Below are 25,061 nucleotides of genomic sequence, written 5' to 3' on the forward strand. Positions count from 1 at the left end.
CTGTTTACCCTTCTTTCATGCATTTCGTCTGCAAGGCCCTGCAAAAGCTTCTGTCCTCAAACCCCCAGACTTCTTAATTAACTCCGTAAACTATACATTGCACATTGGAGTGTGAAGGTAACAGTTTGTTCTAGCTTTGGAGTAGTGGTGCATTTTTTTGGTTTACAATAAAGTTGGCTTTAACTACAACTGTTTCTGAAGAGAAAACACTTTTATTTAGGAAATCATAGTATTGAAATTACATGTTTTTCTCTTTCTAATATGGTAAGCTATAAAGTTGAAGCGGCCATAAATAAAAAGAATATGAATTATATATAAATAAAATAACAAAAATCTTAATGAGTATTGCACTCACAAAAAACACATTTTTACTCAAATGCTAAAGGAGTTATTCCACAGGTGGTCTACATCCATCATACAATGAGTGTTTGTGTTTTATCCATCAGGAAACTCTGCCTTCATCTACAACCCAAGCATGAAGAGATGGCAACTCAGATTCTTCATCCCAGGAATCCCCAGCACCAGCTCACTAGCCTCTGTAGACTAGATACCTGTAACAATTTCAGATACAGAGACATATTACTGTCAGATTTATCAAGAATGACAAAAAACATAATTAAAAGCAGTACAAAATACGTCGGGTCAATATATAATTTGAACTGCTTTTTGTTCCCAGGTAGGTCATGCAGTGATTGCTCTAAATATTAGTGCACATTTTGCAGCACAAGTAAGACAAAAACAGTGAAATGTGTAAATGTAAAATGTATTTATATTATTTCAGCTATGCTCTCAAACTTTTATTTATTTGTATAATGTAAGCTAAAGTACTGTTATCTATTAACGAGAGTTTTCCAGGTAAGTCGTGTTGTGAATATTGAAGCTGCACACGCCATTTAGCATATGCATTTGCAACCGCTAGTCACTTTGCAAATTACATAAATCAATTAAATTGAAGTAAATGCGACATTACCAAGAGACACATCTTGCATCAGCCGAAATGTGGCGACTTCAACAGCCTCCTCTTCAGCTTCAGGGTCAGATTCGGGATCGTAGACGTATGGTTCTACTACGCTACGAACCAGCTGGCTAATGTCGTGCAGTCCTGTAGCAGGTCTTCTTCTGTGGAGGAGATTGCATTCTCAATGTCGCACTAATGCCACCTATTGTATCCTAACGGTGCGGTGGCTCGTATCCATGGAGCAAATTAAAAAAAAAAAAAAAAACAACAAAAAAGGTATGCGCTTCCGCACAGAGGTGTGGTGCGCAGCTTCGCTTGCGACACGCCCAGAAAACACAGCGTTTGCTGATGGGGAGTGAGAACCACATACTGACAGGGGCAGTGTGGATGATCTAAAGGGTTTTATGGGATGAAAATTTACAGAGACCTTACTGAGACATTAAAGTCTAATATTTTTTAGAATGAAAAGTATGATATGTCTCCTTTAAAACAAGTATACAAATAGTCTACTTGTTTGTATTATTTTTTGACAAGGGATGTTGAAAACATGCCTAACAGAAGAGGTGGCAGGCAGCTGCAGCAGATGAATAAATAAGTGATTTAAATGCCAGTTGTGTTAAATGTAGGCAGAAGGAAAGAATGGCTGAGAGCGAGGTCTGGACTGGCATCTTATTCACACCTGGGCCACATCCTACCTCACCCTTCTCAAACAAGGACCTTAGCACCTACTGTATGCAGGCAGGAGGGGATCCAGCACATGGTTCAGACTGAAAGTATGAGCTCTTAGCTGTAGGAAGTCCAGAGAGTCCCAGGAGATTCACATTTTCCCTGTATGTCACAGGTTTCAAACTTCCTGTATCATCACAGTGACAGAACCTAATGCTCAGTGTTCAAAACCCACAGGATGAACCAACGCCTTTGTTTGAGAATTGATTTATTTGGGAGATGACATGAGAGGTTTTCTATGAAATAAGCGGCAGCAAATGTCAAAGCATCGTGTAGAACATTTCACCAACGTAAACAAGCAAAGTTCCTGTTATCCACATTAGTGTTTCAGTAACAAATTCAGCTCAATGTTTTGGGCAATAAATAAAAATTTGCCAACACAAAGGTAAAGTATAAAACCTATAAAAATAGAAAAGGCATAATAGTTGAAATATAAATCTCATGAAAGTCTTCCTTTTCAATTTTAAACACAATTCATATTAATAACAATGTTGCCTTAAGAAATGTGACATTTTACATTATAGATTTGTTAAATCAAACTCTATACTAGCTATTACAGTGGCTGAGGTGTAATGAGTGTTGAGTTTTTAATCACTTAGAAACAAATTAAATACTTCACATGTCATAAAATTTAGGACAGAATTCGACATTCTGTCACATCCACAGAAGTAAAATATCACTTATGTCTAACATTTGTCTGTTTTTACACCTGCAGGTAGAAAGAAGCGTTTAGGCTCTTTTTATGCTACATTGACTCATCGTTCACCCTAAACAAGAATAAACCTAAAAACAACCTGAAGCAGCATTTTAACTCTAAACCATTTTGTGTGAATAAATGTTGGTTTTGAGACAGAAAAGAAAGAAAATTGTCCTTGCTGCTCTGTTGGTTGGTTAAAATGTCTCCACACAATGTTCACACATCCGATTTGTAAACTCAGAATGAGAACGTACACATGATGAATCTGGTTGAACAGTCTGAGCTTCTGCATCTGGTGTCATCAGTAAAACAAACAGTTTAGGACAAAGAGTACATCAACCATCAGCATCAGTTCAGTCTTGTCTGTTTAGTAACTCTGTGTTTTCTAGCAGCTAGCTGCCTTGAGAAGCTTCAGTGGAGTTTGGGTGGCTTGTAAAGGAGAAACTTTTGGCCAAAACCTGTCAACGTTCCACATACATTAACAAACAGGTGATGTTTATCTTTCCCACAGCAAACTGATGCCAGTTCAAATGGAGTTAAAATACACCTGTTTCTCAAAACAACACAGCAAAAACACAGTCACCAGTAAACACTGGGAAATGGTGGAATGGAAAATGGAAATGCCAGCTCCAGACATCACCCTGTATTGCACAGACAGGTTTCTTTGATGCCTCACCACCACCTGCTCAAAGTCTCAGTAGGGTTTACTGTCGTTCTTCGAGCGCTTCAGCTGCACCTTCAACCTCTTCATGCCTATCTGGAAACCATTCATTGACTGGATGGCAGCCTGAGATGACACAGGGTTGTCATAGCTCACGAAGCCTGAAGGACAAAGACAGATATTCTCAGCCTGAATAGTGAATGACAGAATTAAGCCAATTTCCACTTTTTCTGACATTATGTTTGGTGATTTCCTCAATAATTGAGTCACATAGCACAGAAAACATCAGTGTGTACCTGACTGATCCCTGAATTAAGGGAAAACTTTGCATTTCTCATTTTCTGTTTTAAACCAAAAATTATTTGCCTTTAGCAAACGTAAACTAAAACATGCAGTGCACAAGGAACTCGTTGCTCCTGTGCCTAAAGAGAAAATATTGTTAAAGCATTGTCAGTGTAAATAAGTGCCAAACCCACAAAGCTAAGGCAGGGATGCACAAAAAACTAGCAGAGATCAGCTGAACCATAGCAACAGTTTCCACCAACTATCACATGCTTCTATGCTACCAGGGCAACGCTCTGGTGCTAAAACAAAGATAAGCATCAACCATTCCAATCAGGAAAAGCTGTACAGCAGTTACTGAATGTTTCCTCAGTTGTAAGAAGCTGAGGGTTTTTGATTTTAATTCTAATTTTGACCAGTTCCAGGTAAACAGAAACCTGACATGAACTCACCAAAACACTTGCTGAGGTTTGTCTGTTTGTCAATGAATACTTTGGCTGAGATGACATTGCCAAAGGGCATAAACATCTGGAGTAGGTCCTGGTCTCCAAACTCCTGGGGCAGATGGTAGATGAACAAGTTGGCACCTTCTGGACCTGCCAATCAATTTCTCTATTAAAAGCACTAACAGTGTTCATCTATTAAAATACACTGATTAAACACACAGATATGTAAAAGAATAGTGTAAGAAAAGACACTGATCCACACAAAAAACTGTTGAGTAGATTTTTAACAGATATAAGCAACAAACAGAACTAAATCCTATGAATATAGAGAAAAGACCAAAGCACAGAAGGAACAAAACATTGCAACAAAAAGGAGAAGTTAGATGCTTCTTTTAACTGTTTTATCATCAAGATAAGAATTACGTCCAGTTAATCGGAAGTCACTAAAACTAACATTGAGCTGGTGTGTTTGTTTGCCAAAACAAGACTCTGTAGTTTTCTTTGGACTCCTCCTCAATGTGCACTTTTTAGGGGGGGGTGGACCTGGGCTGATTAGAAGAGATGGCGCCCATCCCATGTTGGGCAGAGCCTCTCTACTACTTTACTAACATGGCCATGTTATTTAGCCTCCCTACTCCATGACAACTCAGAGTGGAATCCAGAAGCCCAGAGTCACAGTCTTACACGCCTCTCTGCGTGTTCTCTAAAGCCCCCACCCCCTCTTAGTCTTAGTTATCGCATAGAGACTGTGTTTGCTCCTATCCATCCATCCATGTTCATCTGCTTATCCAGGACCGGGTGGCGGGGGCAGCAGTCTGAGCAAAGAGTTCCAGACTTCCCTCTCCCCAGACACTTTTTTTTCCAGCTCTTCCAGGGGGGACCCCAAGCGTTCCCAGGCCAGCCGAGAGACATAGTCTCTCCAGCATTTCCTAGGTCCTCCCCGGGCCTCGTACTGGTGGGACATGCCCGAACCACCTCCCCAGGGAGGCGTCCAGGAGGCATCATAAACAGATGCCCGAGCGATCTCAACTGTCTCCTCTCAATGTGAAGGAGCAGCGACTCAGGTGGTGGCTCCCAACCACCTAAACTATATAAATCACAAAAAAATCAGAGGAGTGACAGTACTGTAAGTTAATAAAGTGTGGTTTATTAAGTATCTCGTCTAAATCCTTGGTATTAAATTACTTGATAGGTGACCATTACATAGATCTGCCCTCTCTTACTGAAACCTGGCTGCAGCAGGATGGATATGTCCAATGAGTCACATCAACTATTGTCAGGGCGGCTTACATGGTGGACCACATGCACAGCTCAGAGACAATGGATCTCAGAGGGAGGGCCAACACAAAAACAAGGCAACATGACAAACATGAGACTCCACACTAGATGTTATTTCAGAGTCCAGATGGCCCAGGAAGGTCCCGATGAAACCGATGGAACTCCAGGATGAGCTCCTGGTCACATCTTTAGCCCGTATCCACGACCTTTCCTGGGGGCCATATCACTCCCAGTCCACTAGGCACTGAAAACCCTGCGTCTGCAGTCCAGGAGCATACTCACGGTGTACGCTGGACCCCCATCGATGATGAGTGGAGGTGGAGGAAGTGGAGTCTGAGGCACCAAGGGGCTGGCTCGGTAGGGCTTAAGCCTACTAAAATGAAATGTGGGATGGATGCGCATGGACCTAGGCAAGCCTGACAGCATTAATGATGTTGGAGATGGTGAAGGGCCCGATAAATCCTTGTGCCAACTTATGCAATGGGACCCTCAGGTGCAGATCCTTAGTGGACAGCCACACTTGATCTCCGACCTGGTATTCTGGCTCTGGTGAGTGTCTCCAGTCTGCCGTCTCCTTGTACTTGGCCTGTGATTAAAGCATAATCTGCTGCACCCGCAGCCAGGTACGTCGGCAGTGCTGTATCAGGGCGTGTGCTGGTGATACGTGAACCTCTTTCTCCAGCAACGGAAAAATGGGTCGCTGAAAACCATAGGCGCACTGGAATGGGATTAGGCCGGTGGAGGCAAAGGGAAATGTCTTATGAGTGACGCTAATTCATTCTAGCTTCCAAGACCAGGTTGCGGGGTTCCTGGATGAGACGAGGCGTAGTCCAACCTCCAGCTGCTGATTCACCATGTCAGTCTGTCCACTGTGCTCTGGGTGATATCCGGAAGACGGGCTCACCTTAGCTCCCAACAGCGCACAGAGATCCCCCTATCGAAACCGGGAAACGATCCCTGGTCTGAAATGATGTCCCTCGGGAACCCGTGGAGCCGGAACACGTTCCATCATGGACAGGCAGTCTGCTTAGCAGATGGCAGTTTGGACAACAAAATGAGCTAGGCGGGAAAAAAACGGTCTAGTACCATCATGACCACGGCAGCAGTCCAGTCACGAAATCCAATGCAATGCGACCAGGACGATGACGCACTGGAAAAGGTCTAAGAAAACCCGCAGGTCACTGATTCGACGCACAGGTGGGACTGGAGGATGTGTACTCCTGCATGTTTTTTTTCATGGAAGGCCAGCAAAACTGTCTCCCCACCACAAATACTGTTTGTCTGGCACCTGAATCTAGCCTCTTAGCTATCCGGAGGTACTCCAGGTTCTTATGATCAGCGAACACCAGAAAAGGTTGTTCCACCCTTTCCAACCAATGTCTCCACTCAGCAGCAGTTGACGGTCCCCAATGTCATAATTTCACTCTGATGATGACAGTTTGCGAGATGCATAAGGACGGGGATAAATCTTACCATCCTCCAGGTCCCGCTGAGACAGAACTGCACCGACCCAGGTGCTGGAGGCATCCACCTCCACTACAAATGAAAGAGCTGGTGCCCTTGAGGCGGCAGAAGGCGGCACTGGCTTCTGTGGTCCACTCAAAGCACATCTTGGAGGAGGTTAGAGCGTGAAGAGGCGAGGCAATGTGGCTGAACCATCGGATGAACCTCTGGTAGAAGTTTGCGAAGTCCAAGAACTGCAGCATGTCGGGATGACACTCAGCGATAACCAATGCACGGCCGCAGGGAACCATCCTTCCTATCTACAAAGAAGAAGCCTGCGCTGGTGGGTTATGATGAGGGCCGAATAATCCCAGAGGCCAAGGCTCCCTTAGTGTATTCCTTCATGGCCAGCCTCTTCTTTGGAGATAGCCTGCCCTTCGGTAGGACGGAACCGGGTCTGAGATTAATGGTGCAATCATAGCTATATTGCGGGGGAAGTGAGGTAGCCTTCTCCTTACTGAAAACCGCCCGGAGGTCCTGGTAGCAGTTCAGCACTCCCTCCAGCTCTACAGTTCTAGTCTCCGGAACGTCCCTCCCCAACCACTTGCAGCCCGGACTCTATTCCTTCACTTCTTCAGTCCAGTCGGGGGTTATGTAAGCGAAGCCAGGTATGACCCAGGACCACAGGGTGATAACATGCAGGCACAACAAGAAAATGAATCTGTTTTGTGTGTAAGTTGACAAATACCATAGTGACAGGTCCTGTGTGGTGAGTAACCCTCCACTGACATCCGTCCAGCGCTGTGTGGCAATGAGGGGCAAGATGGAGACTCCTAGCCTCTTCGATCAGGACCGCTTGTTGGATGGAATTGGCGCCGGTTGTTAGGGTTACTGTGGGCAGAGAGCGAGTAGAGGCATTGCAAGTTGTGGTTCGGCTCACCACCAGCCTCTGTGTTAATGGTGAGCCTGATCTTTTAGTGGAGAGTTCACAACAAATTCTCCATGGACAGTTTGCTCCCTGCCGGGGTTGTGGAACCTTCCGCACCCCGTTTCTCCCGGAGCTCCCACTCACTGTTCCAGTCGGCGGTCAATCTGAATAGCTAAAGCAATTAGCGCATTTAGTTCCACAGGTAAGTCACGGGCTGCCAGGCAATCTTTGACTCGGTGGGAGCCCTTGGATAAACACATCGCCAAGGGCCGTTGCGTCCCAGCCTGCTGTAGCCGCCACCGTGCAGAATTTGACGGCATACGCCGCCATTCTGTCTCCGCCAAGGTAACCAGTCTCTGTGCGGCTTCTCAGCCTGGGGTCACTTCCTGAGAGATCTGCCTCAGTGCTCTAGCAAAGCTCTCGAAGGTAAACATGCACGAAGAATTGTTTTGCCACTCGGCGGTGGTCATGGTGTCTGGAGACAGCATACGCGACCTTAGAACGCTTAGTGGGAAAAGTAGGAGTGTGTAGTTTGAAGTGGATTTCGCACCGCGTGAGGAAAGCTCGGCAGTCGCCAGACCCACCGGTAGAACGCGTCCCAAGCGAGCGTCCGGTGCAGGGGAGTAATCCGCTAGTACCACAGCAGGGGGGAAACCGGTGCCGGTACCTCGACTGGAGGGGCTTGCTCAGTTGGTTCCTGGATTAATCGCTTGACCAGTCTGCTTAGCTCAGCCATCACATTCTCCTGACGTGTGTTGTTGCGTGATAGCTCCTACGGCACCTGGTTCTAAATCTGCTGTTCCTGGGTCTGGAGAGTGGCCCGCAGGGTTTCGAAGCTGGCTGGGTCCATTCTTGGGCGGATTGTTCTGTCAGGACGGCCTACATGGCAGATCCACATGCACAGCTCAGAGGGTCAAAAGGGTTTAATGGTGACAACAGAATCCACAGGTAGAGTTGTGGGTCAAAACCCAGGTAGGTCATTAGTACAATACAGATAAGGGAAAAGCAAACTCGGTGGTCAGAGCCAGGCAAAGGTAAACTTACATTGTCAGATGGAAGTAGCAAGGAAAACGCCAGTGGCTAGGCTGGTAACAGAGCAAGATCAAGGCACAGTATGTTAACAAGACAAGAAACGCTGGAAAGTGGTGAATACATGCAACAATCTTGCAACTGGATGAGGTGAGTACTGGGGCTTGGATAACGGAGTCTAATACTGAATGAATTACAGCTCTAGACTTAGATGGTGAGAACAGACATGATGAAGCAAAAATTGGAAGTGGTAACAAAATAAGCCCAGAATTAGTAATAAATCAGGTGCGTGAAAACTGGAGTTATGACTATCATGTTCCTAGAAGGAGGAGTAGCAGCAATTTATAACTCAGATTTACTAATTACTCCTAAACCTAAACATAATTCTAACTAATTTTCTCACCCAGATTCTAAAATTCCAGTTGTGTTTTGTATTGTTTATTGAACTCCTGCTCCATATTCAGAGTTCTATTATACTATTATATGAATTGTTCGATTCTTCTTCTAGATGTTTATCTGACGATGCTGTTGCCAGATTCAAGATGTAAAAGTAGGCGATGCTGCAGCTTCTCTGGGTAAAATTTTAGACAATGTGGTTCCTCTGAAGAAAAGGCAGTGAAACAAAGGAGGTTAGCTCCAATGTATAATTCAGAGCACAGGACCCAACAACTAGAAAGGCAGTGGCGTTCTGACAAATTAAATGTAAACTGTATAGCATGGAAGGACAGTCTAATAATACATAAAAAAAAACACTTTGTGTGTAATGGAAAAATTGTTTCTTTCCATTTTCTACGCAGTTGTCATATGATTTATGACTTATGTTCTGCAATTATTATCTTATGGTTATTCTTAGATCTGTTTTATGTATTCAACATTTCACTCAATAGTTTTCCCTGTCTAATAGACCCTGGTCTCTCGCTCCCAAAATCAAGGCTGCAGAGCTGTGTCTCTCGCTATCTGTTCATACTTAGAGTTCCTTCCTTTCTGATAGCCAGACGCCAGTGAATGTAAACATCTACAACGAGGAAGGTGTCAGGGGCAGATAGAAAATCTGATCTGTTGTATCTGTTACGAACACCCCCAAGACCAGACAGGACGGAACCCACAAGCAGTCACAGGAGAGGATGGCAGATACAAAATGATATTTATTATAACTATACTGAACAGAGGGTCACTAGAGAGTAACTAAAACTGAGGTGCACTGCAAAGCAGGACCAAACAAACTAAACAGAGAAATAACGCTAAACAGAAGTTACTACAAAACAAAATCAGGACACAATACGTCACCACACTGAGCAAGTAAAATATAATCAAGATTTACAGGACTACGCACACTACAGAGTCAGGTTCAACACTTTTCTACAAACGTGGCCAAATTAGAAGTAGCGGGGCTGTACACAAACCGAGAGTCCACCAGACACGCTGACAACTGGAGGAGTCTCCGTTCTCCACTTAAATAGTCCCCCCAGTTAATGGCGACCTAGGAGGGTCCCGCAGGATGGTTTCGATGAAAGTCCTTGTCCCTTGTCCAAAATGAGCCCCGGCTCCACCCACTGCCGGTGTTCAGGGCCATAGCCCTTCCACTCCACCAGGTACTGGGGCCCCTTGCCCTGCCGTCTGGAGCGCAGCAACTCCCGCACCGTATAAGCAAGACCTCCATCGATCACCCGGGCGGGCGGAGGGCGGGCGGAGGTGGGCGCCATATCACAGTCCACCTCCGGCTTCAAACAAGACACATGAAAGACAGGATGAACTCGCAGGGAGGGAGGGAGGGCCAGTCTCATTGCCACAGGGTTGACCACCCTAGTCACTTCAAACGGTCCAATGAACCTGGGTGCCAATTTCCGCTTGGCCCCCTTCAGATGAAGGTTCGAGGTGGAAAGCCGGACCTTGTCCCCGACTCAATAATCCGGAGATTGAGACCGACGGCGGTTAGCCCATATGGCCGCTCTTGTCTGGCCACGGAGAAGGAAGTCGCGGGTCCTGGACCAAACCGCCCTGCACCTCCGGATGAAGGCTCCCACCGACCCGTCCAGCCCCTGGACTTGCTGAGAGGGAGCTGATAGCCATAGCCAGCCTCAAAAGGGGAACATCCCAGCACCTGTGAAGGAAGAGTATTGTGAGCGTATTCGATCCTGCCGGACCTAAGACGCCGGCCCGGTGGGCGACATACACCGCAGCATAGTCTCCACGTCCTGATTCTTGCGCTCTGTCTGTCCATTAGTTTGAGGATGGAAACCAGAAGACAAGCTGGCGGAGACACCCAGCGCTGCACAAAAATCCCTCCAAACTGCCGCAACAAATTAGACAAAATGTCCTCAGGAATGCCATGCACGCGGAACACATGGACAATCAGTAGCTCTGCCGTCTCCTTGGCCGTAGGCAGCTTGGTCAGAGGAACCAAATGGATAAGCTTGGAGAAGTGATCCACAATGGTAAGTATGACAGTCTTACTTTCAGACAGCGGCAAACCTGACACAAAGTCAATGGAGATGTGCGACCATGGTCGGCACGGTAATGGCAGGGGAGGCAACAGCCCCGCAGGTGCGCGATGTGGCATCTTGTTCCTCGCGCACACGCCGCACGCTGCCACATTCATTGAACATCCAGTCTAACTGAGGGCCACCAGTAGCGCTGCAGGACCAGCACCAGCGTCCGGGACCCTCCCGGATGACATGCCAGCCGTGAATCATGTCCCCAGCGTAGAACCTTGGTGCGCAGAGGAGGCGGGACAAACAAGCAACGAGGAGGACAACCAGCAGGAATAGGCACCGAGTGTTTGTATACTCTCACTCATGTTTCCAAGTCCCAGGTAATCGCGGCCACTGTCAGCGGGCGTAGTATACGGTTGTCCTCTGCCCTCTGCCCTTCCTCTGTGGCCTCCTCAAACTTGCGCGACAAAGCATCTGGCTTCCCGTTTTGGGAGCCGGGCCTATATGACAGGGTAAAATTGAAATGAGCAAAGAACAAGGCCCACCTGGACTGTCTCGCATTAAGCCGCCTGGCCGTCTTGATATACTCCAGGTTCCTGTGGTCCGCCCAAACCATAAAAAGTTGTTCTGCCCCCTCCAACCAATGTCTCCACTCCTCCAATGCCAACTTAACTGCCAGCAGCTCCCGGTTGCCCACATCATAGTTCCTCTCTGCACAGTTCAGTTTGCGGGAAAAGAACGCACACGGATGCACCTTACCGTCTTGTTCGCTGCGTTGTAAGAGGACTGCCCCAACTCCGGTGCTGGAAGCATTCGTCTCCACTATGAACTGCCTCTGAGGATCGAGGAGACAGAGGATGGGCGCGGACGTAAACCGAGACTTCAGCAGCTCAAAGGCTCCTTTCGCAGTCGCCGACCAAACAAACAGAGCCTTAGAGGAGGTGAGGGCATAAAGAGGAGCCGCCACCTTGCTGAAGTTCCTTATAAAACGCCTGTAAAAATTGGCAAACCCCAGAAACCGTTGCAGCTGCTTACTATCCCTCGACTCTGGCCAATCTGTCACAGCCGCCACTTTGCCCGGATCCATCGCCAGCTTCCCTGGTTCCAAACAAAAGCCTAAGAACGAAGTCTTAGCCATGTGAAATTCACATTTCTCAGCCTTAACAAATAGATGGTTCTCCAAGAGCCTCATCAGAACCGCCCTCACGTGCACCTCATGTTGTCGCAGGTCTTTAGAAAAAATGAGAATGTCATCTAAATAGACGAAGACAAATCTGTTGACCATGTCCCGCAGGACATCATTTACTAGAGCTTGGAACACTGCAGGTGCGTTTGTCAAGCCAAAAAGCATGACCAAATACTCGTAATGCCCCGTGGGGGTATTGAATGCAGTCTTATCTCCCTCCCTTATGCGGACAAGATGATAGGCGTTACATAAGTCCAACTTAGTAAAAATAGTAGCACCCACTAAAAGCTCAAAAGCGGACGCAATGAGGGTGATGACGACGGACGGATGAGCCCCGCGCAAAGCGCCTCCGCTATGTACTGGTCCATAGCCACCCGCTCCGGTTTAGTCAATGAGAAGATCCTTCCCCCCCGCCGTGTGGAACCCGGCAGGAGGTCGATCGCACAGTCATATGGTCGATGAGGCGGAAGCGAAGTAACGCAAGCCTTATCAAAGATGGCCCCCACCTCATGGTAACACGCGGGAACCCGGGTCAAGTTGATCGGGTCGATGGCGATCTCCCGCAGAGTATGTAAGGCCTCAGCTCGGGCTGTAGTGCGTGGGCTGTCGAGTAACGAACGAGCACTGCAAAGGCTCAAAGCCTGCCAGGCCTCCTCTCCTGCTGCTGGGTCCATGTTTGGTCAGTGTGTACTGTTACTAACACCCCCAAGACCAGACAGGACAGAAACCACAAGCAGTCACAGGCGAGGATGGTAGATACAAAATGATATTTATTATAACTATACTGAAAGGAGGGTCACTACAGAGTAGGAAAAAGGTTCACTAACTAAAATTGAGGTGCACTGCAAAGCAGGACCAAACAAACGCTAAACAGAAGCAACTACAAAACAAAATCAGGACACAAGACGTCATACAAGAAGTCAGAGACCAGAGCCAGACAGATGCAAACCGAGAGTCCACCATGACACACTGACAACTGGAGGAGTCTCCATTCTTCACTTATAATAGTCCCAATAGTCCCCCAGTTAATGATGTTCCCGGAAGGAAACAGCTCCTCAGTGCCACCCTCTGAAGTTGGGAGGAGACTCACAACAGAGCTCACAATAGAGTCCCCCAGCCACCTAGGAGGGTTCCGCAGGATGGTTTCGGTGAAAGTCCCTGTTGAGACCCTTGTCCAAAATGAGCCTCGGCTCCAATGTCCTGCCTCAGCTCTTTTGCAGGGCCAGGTGTGGGAGGTTGTTGCCAAAGCAATTGATTTTGTGTAAACATAGAATGGGAGGCAGAGCCTTTAGCTACCAAGCTCCTCTTCTGTTGAGAAGCTGACACACTCCCCACCTTTAAGATCAGGCTTAAAACCTTCCTTTTTGATAAGGCTTATAGTTACAGATGGTTCAAGTCACTGGCAACGATTGTTAGTGACAGAAACCATCTCTTAGTTAAGCTGCAATAGACATAGACTGCTGGGGGACTTAATTGATACACTGAGCTTCTGTTTCCCTTTTATTTCTTCTATCTAATGACCTCCCATCATTGTTCCATGCTTCACTAACCTTGTCTCTTTCTCTCCAGTAGTAGTTGCTTTCTCTCTCTCTTCCCCACCTACTGTACAGGTATCATCGGACTCAGAGCTATGTGTCTGTCATGGGCAGCTAGGGATCCAACCATCCTCCCTTTGTCCAGTCCCTGGTCCAACCATCCTCCCTTTGTCCAGTCCCTTGTCCAACCATCCTCCTTTTGTCCAGTCCCTGGTCCAACCATCGTCCCTTTGTCCAGTGTAATGGAAAAATTGTACTTTAATGCTTCTTGTGTTCATTTCTGACTCTGCATAGTGACCATGCATTCTGTACTTGTTGATTAGACCCAGAACTGAACATTCTCAGACAGACAATCTATCTCCCTCTCAAGGTGACCGATTGTTCATGGCCTGAGTCTGCCTTTTAACCCTGGGCTCTGGCTCCTTTCTGTCTGATGCCTCACCAGACCCAAGGCTGTAGCCTTGTTTATTCCCTGTGTAATATGAACATCTTCACCCACAGTGTGATAAGGAGATTCCACCAGGTCCAGGGAAAAAGGTTAAAAGGCAGAAGCAACTTGAGGATCGTGGGCTCTTTGCACTACACCTTCGTGGTGTGTGCACTGATCTCCCCAGCTGGTTTTCTTTTCTTTTTGATTTGCTTTCCCCATTATTTTTATTTTCTTTATTATTTCAATAAATCGCACAAAAAGGACAACTCTCTCTCATCTACTTCTTTATGGAAAATTTCCACCACAGAATTGGCGTCTACGAACAGGATCCCGCTGCAGGTCGTCTGGACGGTGTGACCTAGGGACGGCGGTCCTGAGGACTAGGGTCGCTCAGCCTCCAAACCTCTACAGCTGTTCTGAGTGGGAGGACTGCTCACCCGTCTGGATCGCCTCTGACGAGATCCAACGAACTCAAAAATCCAACGAACTCAAAATCCAACCTCTACTCGGCCCGGTGAGAGAGATTCCGTTTTGTTGCGAACTTGTTGAAAAAAAAAAAAAAAAAAAAAAAGAAACGGGTTTGAAATTGTTTTGGTTATTCGGGGTTTACTTGGCTCTGATCATTGGTTTAGGGAAAGTAAGGCAAATAACAATTAATTCTAAGCATCCCCTACTAGACTAAAACAAACAACGATAAAGGAAAAATATAACTAGGACTAGAGATATAATATTTCTAAACGACTATTTGGCTCAAAACATCCAAAAATAATATATATATATATATTTTTTTAATTTTAAATTCAATATTCGGGTAAAATTAATTAGGTCAAAGTCTGCCCTGGTGGTCGAGACGGTGGTTTGCTAAGGGTTGGCTCGTGGGGACCGAGCTTGTTTTGTCTGTACTGAGGATACAGACCAGTGTGCAGATCTTGAGCGCAGTCCAGAGGGAGTGGACAAGGAAATAAAAGACGGCTTCTGTAAGACGGAGCGCGTTTGCATGGGGGAAGTGGTTTTGAGATACGAGGGACCCGGGTCCTTAGAGGGGCCCCATGACGGTGAGGGACCACTTCCGAGAACCCTGTCGCTGATCTGAGCAGTTCCCTTTCTACGGAGACGTCCGTGGAAGAAGAAATTTCGAAAAAAGGTTCCGGCCGGAACACATAAAAATCTAAGGCAGGAAACCGCCGGACTCTGAAAGATGGGTTCGGGGCAATCTAAGTCTCCACCACCAGACTGCAGCATTACAAAATTAATGAGACGTAAATATGGTGATGAGTGCGTGTCATGTCTTCACGACTGGACAAAACATTATGGGTTTCAAGAAGGTGGATCACTCAGTGTGAAGGACATACGTGCTTTAAAAGAAAAATTAGAAGAGAAGGAGAAACAGCTCCGTAAAAGTAGAACGATCAAAGTTAAAACCCTAGAAGAAATTGAATTAAACAACAGATGCCTTGAGTTTTGGGTTAAAGAATCAGAACGCAGGGAAAGACTGAAATGCCAAAAAGAACTAGGAGGGAGAAAGGATGAGAGTGGTGACGTAGCTGGCAGAAAAGATAACAACTCTGTGGAAGCTCACACACCGCCACTATACACACATACACACACACAGCATGATGAGAAACAGAGCGCTCCCACTGTCTCTGCTTTGTATCCTTTTGCAGAGCTGAGCGCGGTCAAGGTGAATCCCGACCTGGACTCCTTCTACGTCAGCAGGAGGGCCGGGCAGGGTGGACAGCAGGATCAACAGCCTGACCAACAGCAACTGCCTGATCCACAGCAACAGCCTGCACCACTGCAGCAGCCTGGCCCACATCAACAGCCTGGCCAACCTCTGTTATCAGGAGCTGCAACATCGGCTGCAGAGCAGTCAGAGCATGTGGAGGACAGTGTAAATGCCACACCAACTCCTGGAATGGATGTAGAGGCGTTCTGGGCCAATTCACCTGTCGTCGCTTCATTCCTACATCATCCACTGCCACAGGCTCTGCCCATGCACCAACTGCCACTACGAGTGCTGCCTCTGCAACTACCAGCGTTCGTACCCTAAGGAGCAACACACCAGTAGCTCCAGAAATCAGCTTGCCCATGGTGGAAGTGGCCGGCCCTGAAGGAAGCATGTTAGTGCACAGACCATGGACTAGCGCTGACATAGCTGACTTTGCTCAAAATCTCCCAGACATCACTGTATCAGGAAAGACATTCGGTGCCAACCTTCTGGCTTTCTGCCAGGAGTACAGACCCACTGGAGCTGAGATCCGTCGCATCCTGGCCAAACGTCTTGCACCTTGTGAATACCAAAAGCTGGCTAGACAATTGCCTGATGTGACACTGGCTCTCAAACACAAAGACTGGACAAACAACTTAAATGATGGATTCGTTACCGCAGTGAGGACGCTTGTTGCCCACCTCGAAACTGCGTTCCCTGATAAAGTCTGTATGATTAAAGGTCACTACATGCAAACAACACCAGAGGAATCAGTTGATGACTTTGTTCACCGCCTCACCACTACATACAACACACACGGAGGAGTTCATCCTCCCCTGAAGGAGTGGGAGGACTCGTTTGTTCAACATACGAGAGTCACCTGTGTGAACTGGTGATGAAAGGCTTACTCCCTGAAGTTTTGACGCTGTGAAGCAGTCATACATCGGATGGAAAGAAGAAGCGCGTCTGTCTGACCTCACAAGACACGCACGCCATGCTTTATGACACTCTTCAGCAGAGGAAGATGGCGAAGAAGGAAAAACAACAGAGCGAATTGTATCTGCCATCCTTGGAGATTGTTCTCTGCAATGCATAACAATAACAGAGGAGCGGGCAGGTTTCGCGGGCGAGGAAAGAAGAGACTTCAGACGGGAATTGGCCCAACAGAGACACAGGAGGCGCATCTGGAGATCCAGGAAACGCTTGCCACATCTGTGGCGAGATGGGACATTGGAAGAAGCACTGCCCCCGGCTACGTCAGGTTCCACCCTCCGGGCACTCTCGTCAGACTGACTAGAGAGGAGCCCAGCGAAGGTTTCCGTTCACATGATGACGTAGACGGTACCGCACAGACACACACACACTCGCTCACACTTGATACATGCTCAATAGATTCAAATTCATGCTTGCCTGCTTGCAATGAAGACTTGCTTTCTGCTCAAAACATCCCACAGAGTGATTTTGAAAAGAATAACAAACAGCTAAATGACAATGCTGCATGACTTTACAGTCAAATGGTTTCAAACAATTTCCCGAGTTTGCTCTGACGGTTCAAGGTGAACGTATGATGTTTTTAGTAGACTCAGGAGCAACAAATTCGGTAATAAAATCTTCCATGTTTTCCAATCCACCTAAAATGAGTGGACGATTTGTGCACACTATAGGTTCGTCTGGCCAGACAATAAAAGAAAAACTTACTGTGCCTCTGTCTTGCACGACATCAGACGGCAAGACACTCAAACATTCATTTTTGCTTTCAAACTTATGCCCAGTTAATTTATTAGGAAGAGATCTCATGTGTAGTTTAGGTATTTCACTGATTTCCCCACTCCGGAGGGAGTGCAGGTCACAACCACGGACAATGTGAATAATTATTCCTTCGTTTGTGTTAATTTCAGCTCAGAGCCGCTGCTCTACTCTTATCAGTGGCTGCTGAAGGGAGAGGCTGTAACTGAGGCCCTCATACAGGCTGCTCGACAGCTTGTTTCCTCACAGAATACGACCTTTAGAGACACATCTGACCTGTCTTGTACAGCACATGTGTCCACTGGTCCTGATGAGGAGTTTGAAAAATCATGGTTACGCACACATGCGGACAAACTGACCTCAACCTCTCTTTTTTGGGATGAACATAGGTCTGCGCTTGCGATTTCTCTCACTAACGAACAAGAGAGATTTGTTGATGCTTATTCTACAGATCCACATGTCCTTCTGTCAAAACATGACGGAGACAGATGGCAGGACTTGGGTCCTTTCGTGGACAGATGTCAACGGGAAGGAGACTGGCAAACGACTTCCGACCCGAATGTGATGTATTCACCTACTTTGCATGCTTACAAAAAACTTTTTCAGTCTATCTTTCATGCGCAGCGTACAGTGCACTTGGTACCTCAACATTCCACACACACTCCACACCACGTGTTTTTGTCAGAGGACGCTCTGACGCAGTATCCAGCCTTACAGGAAGTTCCGGCTTCCCTGTGGGCCACACACAAATATGTGTAGGTTTGATCAAAGGGTGTGACCCAGTGGTCATCACGCCAAAATCTGACTACAGACCATGCAAACAGCAATACCCTTTAAAGAGAGAAGCAATTGAAGGAATAACACCGGTGTTTAACTCTCTTTTGAAAGCAGGAGTCGTTGTCCCATGTGACAACTCTCCAGTGAGGACTCCACTCTTCCCAGTTAAGAAAATCAGAGACAAAGGACAGCCAACAGAATGGAGGTTTGTCCAGGATCTGCAAGCAGTAAATGCGGCGGTCCAACCACGCGCGCCTACGGTACCGAACCCCTACACAATTCTTTCTCAGGTTCCGCCCAAGGCTAAATTTTTTTTCAGTAATTGATTTGGCCAATGCTTTTTTCAGCGTGCCCATCCACAAAGACAGTCAATTCTGGTTTGCTTTTGAATTCAACGGAAAGTCATACACTTTTACCAGACTGTGCCAGGGGTATTCAGAAAGCCCTACCATCTACAATATGGCACTAAAAGACAGCCTGGATGATCTTGTCTTGTCCCCAGGCACCGCCCTGCTGCAGTACGTTGACGACTTGATGATCTGCACTGAGGATCAGGAAACTTGCAAAGCAGATACGATCAAGCTGCTGAAACACCTGCATGCTGCAGGACACAAAGCAAGTCTGTCTAAATTACAGTTTGTTCAGACTGAAGTTACCTTCCTAGGTCACATCATCACCGCTGAAGGAAAATCCATTTCACCTAAAAGAGCTGAAGCTATTCAGAACCTGCCTAAACCGTGCACATACAAACAGCTTATGTCCTTTTTAGGCATGTGCTCTTATTGCAGGAATTTCATTCCTAACTGCGCCGTCTTGGAGGCTCCGCTTAGAGCTCTGATGCAGACGTCTTCTGCATCCACCACCCGCCTCACGTGGACATCTGAGGCTGAACAGGCGTTCACCGACCTCAAACTAGCTCTTCAGTCGGCTCCTACTTTGGGTCTGCCTGACCCTACGCGACCTTTCACCCAAACAGTGGATGAGAAATCAGGTTGTATGACCTCTGTCCTTCTACAGGATCACGGAGGGCGTCCACGCCCTGTAGCCTATTTCTCTGCTAAGCTTGACCCAGTCGCTGCGGGGCTCCCACGATGCCTCCGAGCAGTGGCTGCGGCAGAGAAAGCCGTGCTGGCATCACGTGACATTGTTGGCTATTCTGATGTCACCCTGCTGGTTCCTCATGCCGTGTCTTTGATCCTTTTGGAACAAAAAACATCGCATCTTTCTACAGCCCGATGGCTTAGATACAACACCATCCTACTGGAAATGCCAAACATCACTGTCAAAAGGTGCAATGTGCTTAACCCAGCCACTTTGTTTCCAGGCCCTGACGATGGCGAGCCTCACAACTGTGTTTCGGTCTTGAACCAGGTCTGCACTCCGCGCCCAGATCTATCGGAGGTGCCAATTCCTAACTGTGACCTCGTTCTCTTTGTTGATGGCTCCGCCTCTAGAGACCCTGCTTCGGGCCACTGTCAGGTTGGATATGCAGTCTGCACCTCTCATACTGTTTTACAGTCTGGCCCTTTGCCAGGACATTACTCTGCTCAGGCTGCGGAGTTGATTGCACTGACCGAAGCCTGTAAATTGGCTGAAGGGAAGTCTGTTACTATCTATACAGACTCCAGATACGCTTTTGGCGTCACACATGACTTTGGTGCTCTGTGGAAACACAGAAAGTTTTTGAAATCTGATGGCAAACCTATCTTGCATCATGATAAGGTTGCTGATCTGCTCGACGCAATTCTGTTACCAGCTGCAATTGCTGTATGTAAGTGCCCCGCACACACTGGGGGCACTGATCCCATCTCTGCTGGAAACGCACGCGCTGATGCTGCTGCGAAGGCAGCTGCCCGACTTCCCCTTCCCTTTGTCCCTGCCTCTTATCCTCCACCTCTACCCACCTCACCTCCCTCTCCTCCCTCTGCTCTCCCGGATCTTCAGACGTTCTCTACCCCACAGGAACGCAAGCTCTGGCTGACGAATGGCGCCACCAGTAGCCATGGCGTTTGGTATGGGCCCGACGGCAAACCTTGCCTACCTAAACACTTTTTCCCTCATTTCGCGAAGTTGACACATGGATTAGACCATGTATCAAAGGGGGAATGTTAGATGCTCTTACAAAACATTGGTACACTAAGGGATTTTCAATCTATGCACAAAAATACTGTGAAGCATGTATGACATGCGCCCAACACAACCCAGGTAAGACGACTGCCAAACCACTGGCAGCTCATCCACCACCGGAACAGGCGTTTGACCATTTAATGCTGGACTTCATCGAACTAACGCCAGCAGAAGGTAAAAAGTATTGTTTAGTGATTGTTGATATGTGGTCAAAATGGGTGGAGGCCTTCCCAGCTAAACATGCTAACAGCCATGCAGTTACCAAAGCCTTGCTGACAGAAATAATTCCCAGATGGGGGATTCCATCTAAAATCAGCAGTGACAACGGCTCACACTTTGCAAACCAAGCCCTCGAGGAAGTGGGAAAGTTTCTGAACATTGACATCAGAAAGCACTGCTCTTACCACCCTCAAAGCGGAGGGGCGGTAGAGAGAGAGAATGGCACTTTGAAAAACAAACTGGCTAAATGCTGCTCAGAGACTGGTCTCAAGTGGACTCAGGCTCTTCCCATTGTGCTCTCATACATGAGAATGAGGAGAAGGATGAGAACAAACCTCAGCCCGTATGAGATCCTATTCGGTAGACCTCCTATGATGGGACTCCACCCTGAGACCGAGACTAGGATTTTACCACCTACTGAAATGTGCGAAGACGCAATGCTACAGTACTGTAAGAACTTATCCTCTGTTCTGTCCCAAATCTCTAAACAGGTGAAAGCGGCTCTGCCCAAACAGGCGACAGAACCACTGCACAATTCAACCAGGAGACTGGGTGATCATTAAGGAGCTTCGCAGGAAGCACTGGAACTCAAAGCGGTGGCAAGGTCCCTTCCAAGTCCTTCTGACGACCAACACGGCTGTGAAGATCGCAGAAAGAGCGACTTGGATCCACTCCAGCCACTGCAGGAAGGTCCCGGATCCGACAGACGACCCTCCATCTCCATCTACACCACACGAGAAAACCACCACTGTCGAAAAGAATTGAGAAGGACGACCCTCGCTGTGCTCACACACGCACTGAGGCGAGGCTGCGTTGACCGTTCAGCTGAAGGTGCGAGCCAAGCGCTGCCTGAAGCTGCGCCGGTGAATTACACTATCAGACCATACATCTACACACACGCTCCTGGGAAAACACACACACGAGCAGCCTTGAGTTGCCGACGCTGGACGACGTGTAGACTCTTCACATCACGGGAGTGACAGTGACTCAGACGACATTGGAAGGAAACCTGGAGGTGATAACGAATCCCAAGTGTCTCTGTGATCAGCTGATCACAACCTGAAGAACCCCAACGAACTGTCAAGGTGTCAACAAACAGGTTGGAAACAATCTAACGCTACTGTTCAACAGGAAGAAGAAGACATTGATTGTGACCCTGTTGTTTTTGATATGTTACTTTAATATTTGCTGTAATTATGTGATTGATTTACATGTATACCTCTCTGTGATTTCATCCACTATTCTTAAACAAAGCATTTTATGCTTCCACTTGATTCACACTTACACACAAATTTTTATCTTCCACTGACACAAAATGACATTCACCAGACGAAACAAGACAATAGTTTAAATCAATATATAACCCTCTTCCTATTTTTGCTTGACTGAACGTGATCTGATTGATTATAGGCTTATGTCCCTGTCTTTCCAAAGCTCATACACAAGGGTTATTCTAGTATAACTACCCACAAAAACAGCTCACAATCTTTTATCCCTACGCCATTTACATTTTTATAAGCAATACATTTAATTCATTTTTAAAGAATGCTTTATTACTATAGAATGAATGCCACGATTGACAATTTTTACTGTTTTAATGTTTGATTAATGTGTAATCAAAAGGGGGGAAATGTAATGGAAAAATTGTACTTTAATGCTTCTTGTGTTCATTTCTGACTCTGCATAGTGACCATGCATTCTGTACTTGTTGATTAGACCCAGAACTGAACATTCTCAGACAGACAATCTATCTCCCTCTCAAGGTGACCGATTGTTCATGGCCTGAGTCTGCCTTTTAACCCTGGGCTCTGGCTCCTTTCTGTCTGATGCCTCACCAGACCCAAGGCTGTAGCCTTGTTTATTCCCTGTGTAATATGAACATCTTCACCCACAGTGTGATAAGGAGATTCCACCAGGTCCAGGGAAAAAGGTTAAAAGGTAGAAGCAACTTGAGGATCGTGGGCTCTTTGCACTATACCTTCGTGGTGTGTGCACTGATCTCCCCAGCTGGTTTTCTTTTCTTTTTGATTTGCTTTCCCCATTATTTTTATTTTCTTTATTATTTCAATAAATCGCACAAAAAGGACAACTCTCTCTCATCTACTTCTTTATGGAAAATTTCCACCACACCAGTCCCTGGTCCAACCAGGGTTTGCTTGTTGTTTCTATCCCCTCACTCCAACTGGTCAAGACAGATGCCACCCACATCCAGCCTGGTTCTGCTGGAGGTTTCTTCCTTGTTAGTAAGGGATTTTATGTGGGATTTGCTGGGTTTAGTTGTGTGAGATCTTAAACCTTACCCTGTTAATGTTACAATGGGCCCTTCACGCCACTAGAGGTATTCTTGTTTTGGTTTCTCCACGTCCCTCTTAATTTGTTGTGTGCTTTTTCCTGTGTCTTGATTGTTATCATTAATTTGATGCAGCTGTGCTTTTGTGTTTAAAAGCCCTGCCTTTCTGTTCTGTCATTGTTGGTGTATCACTTTGTCATAAGCGCGACAAAGTTACAGAGAGCGTTTTTCATTAGAAGGAGATTTTTGTTTATTATTGCAACGTGCAGAGATTTTGTGTTTGTGTTATACTGTACATTAATTAAATGTAGCAATCCACGTCTGGACTGAGGTAACCTGACCTACATGTGAACTTAACTCCCTCATTGAAGAGCCTCTACGTCCTTTCCAGTCCCCAGAGATAAGGGACCTTGAATCTTTCTCCACAACAGGAGACTGGCTTCTATCACAACAGGCACCAATTGACGCCAACATCTTAAATGTCCATATCAAAGAACCATGAGTCCACTTTGTTGATCTACCTGTAAATCTCACAGGATTCCACCTCTGCTTATCATTCCAAAAGGACAGAATGTCACATTTATCACTGAGAAGCTGCCTCTCCCAGAACTGGGACCACCAGCCATAACATGTGGAATGTGCTCATTAAGAGAACAGGAGACTTCCTTTGGACACACGTTCTGGTTCCGATGCACCAGAACTTCCAACTTCCATGAAACTGATGCCATTGTATTCTGTGGACAAAATGTTTTCATTTGATATTAGATTGATTTCTGTGTAATGTTTAATGCCTGATCTACAGATTTGCCAGGAAATTCCTAAAGTTACAAAGGGACTCCAACGTATCACAATGCTTTCATTTGTGTGAAGACACAAAGTTGAAATAGAGATACTCACCTTCTTTACTTCTTTTAATCTGTGCAACATAGACTATGTCCACCAGCTACAATTAGGTATCCTCATTATTGTATTACATTTTAAGTGTTACAATTGTTTAATTAGTAATGTCCAGATTAGGTCATTTATAATTTGATTTTGCTTGCATTTATTATTCATGTATGTTTTAGAGGTGGAACTCTTCACCACTGGTTGAACTAAAATCTCCGCCCTGGAGTGACCACTGCCCCAGGGGTATTTAAACCAGTGACACCCTAGGCAAATCGGATTTCCCTCTATCTTCAAACTTCTTTCACCTTTTCTTTTTGCGTCGCATTACTTTTCTTTAATTTTCCTTTCTTCTTAAATTTTGTAAACCTAAGTTAAACTTAGAAACACGAACGAACAACAATTTTTGGTAACGTTAGAAAGTCATCAAGAAACTCTGCGAAACTGAAACTATTACAAACAGTCATTAATTGACTCGCTATTTTTGATCAAACTAATTAAATTAGATTCCAGGCCGTTTCCTTTTTGGGCCAGTTTAAGGAGCGCTGGCGCTTTGAAACACCTTGGAAAGTCTAGCCTGGCTGACTGTTGCTTTGCTGAACCCGAGCCGTCACCATCAATCGCGGGCGACGATTCCTGGCCCAGAGGCCGTGGCACCTGGACCAGAGAGGGCACGCCTGCTCAACCAACCGGTAATGGGAGACGCTGCACAGCGGCCTACAGCTCCAAACTAAGGCAAGACGAACATCTCTGATCCTCTGAATTAAGAATGGTGTTTCTCAAAGCTCTAAAATTGAACATTCCAAATTGATTAGTTATCCTTAGATTTGTACAAGTTAGAAACCAATACTCTTCTCGCTCGATCAAAGCCATCACACACTCAGGTCTTGACCAATCTTTGTTTTCACTCATTGATTCATTCACTGTTCATCATCTCATTCTGATTGTTCTCTCATTTTCTGTTCTGTTTATTTGAGTATTTCCATATTATGTTGTTCATATATCCTGTAGTGTTAGATTAATAAAACGTTAAAAGGAATCTGGTTTTGTGTGCATTGTTCTTCAAATTTAAACAGAGGTCACTGAACCGCGACAAGAATTCAAGGCATAAGAGACTGATTTGGTTTTATCACAAGAAAGTTGTTATTGTAGTTCATAACTGATAACTCATTGAATTGACATCTGGCGTTGACTAGATTGATACAAGCTTTCAGCTTTAAAACAAACCTGGTGCCCCAACTTCGAGGTATATTAATGTTTCTACATTAATATCAAACT

The 25,061-nt window shown here is 46.2% G+C and overlaps 1 protein-coding gene across 11 annotated transcripts in view; it reads right to left on the bottom strand.

Annotated features, from left to right (window-relative positions):
* Positions 1–159: 159 nt before the first annotated feature.
* Positions 160–25,061, bottom strand: part of celf1 (cugbp, Elav-like family member 1) — a 49,441-nt gene continuing 24,539 nt past the window's right edge. For 6 of the 11 annotated variants that reach the window (XM_055507636.1, XM_029144315.3, XM_029144314.3 and 3 more), the window contains 2 exons: positions 3,777–3,920; positions 1,876–3,203 (listed from right to left, as the gene is read on the bottom strand). In XM_055507636.1, the coding sequence (XP_055363611.1) occupies positions 3,076–3,203; positions 3,777–3,920 (272 nt within the window). In that variant the 3' untranslated portion in view covers positions 1,876–3,075. Of the gene's footprint in view, positions 552–684; positions 1,120–1,875; positions 3,204–3,776; positions 3,921–8,858; positions 10,550–13,399; positions 13,830–25,061 lie in introns of those variants that run through there. The other 5 variants (XR_008694309.1, XM_055507638.1, XM_055507640.1 and 2 more) reach the window with 5 other exon arrangements.

The sequence above is a fragment of the Betta splendens genome, chromosome 3, assembly GCF_900634795.4.
Source record: "Betta splendens chromosome 3, fBetSpl5.4, whole genome shotgun sequence".
NCBI classification, from domain to species: domain Eukaryota; kingdom Metazoa; phylum Chordata; class Actinopteri; order Anabantiformes; family Osphronemidae; genus Betta; species Betta splendens.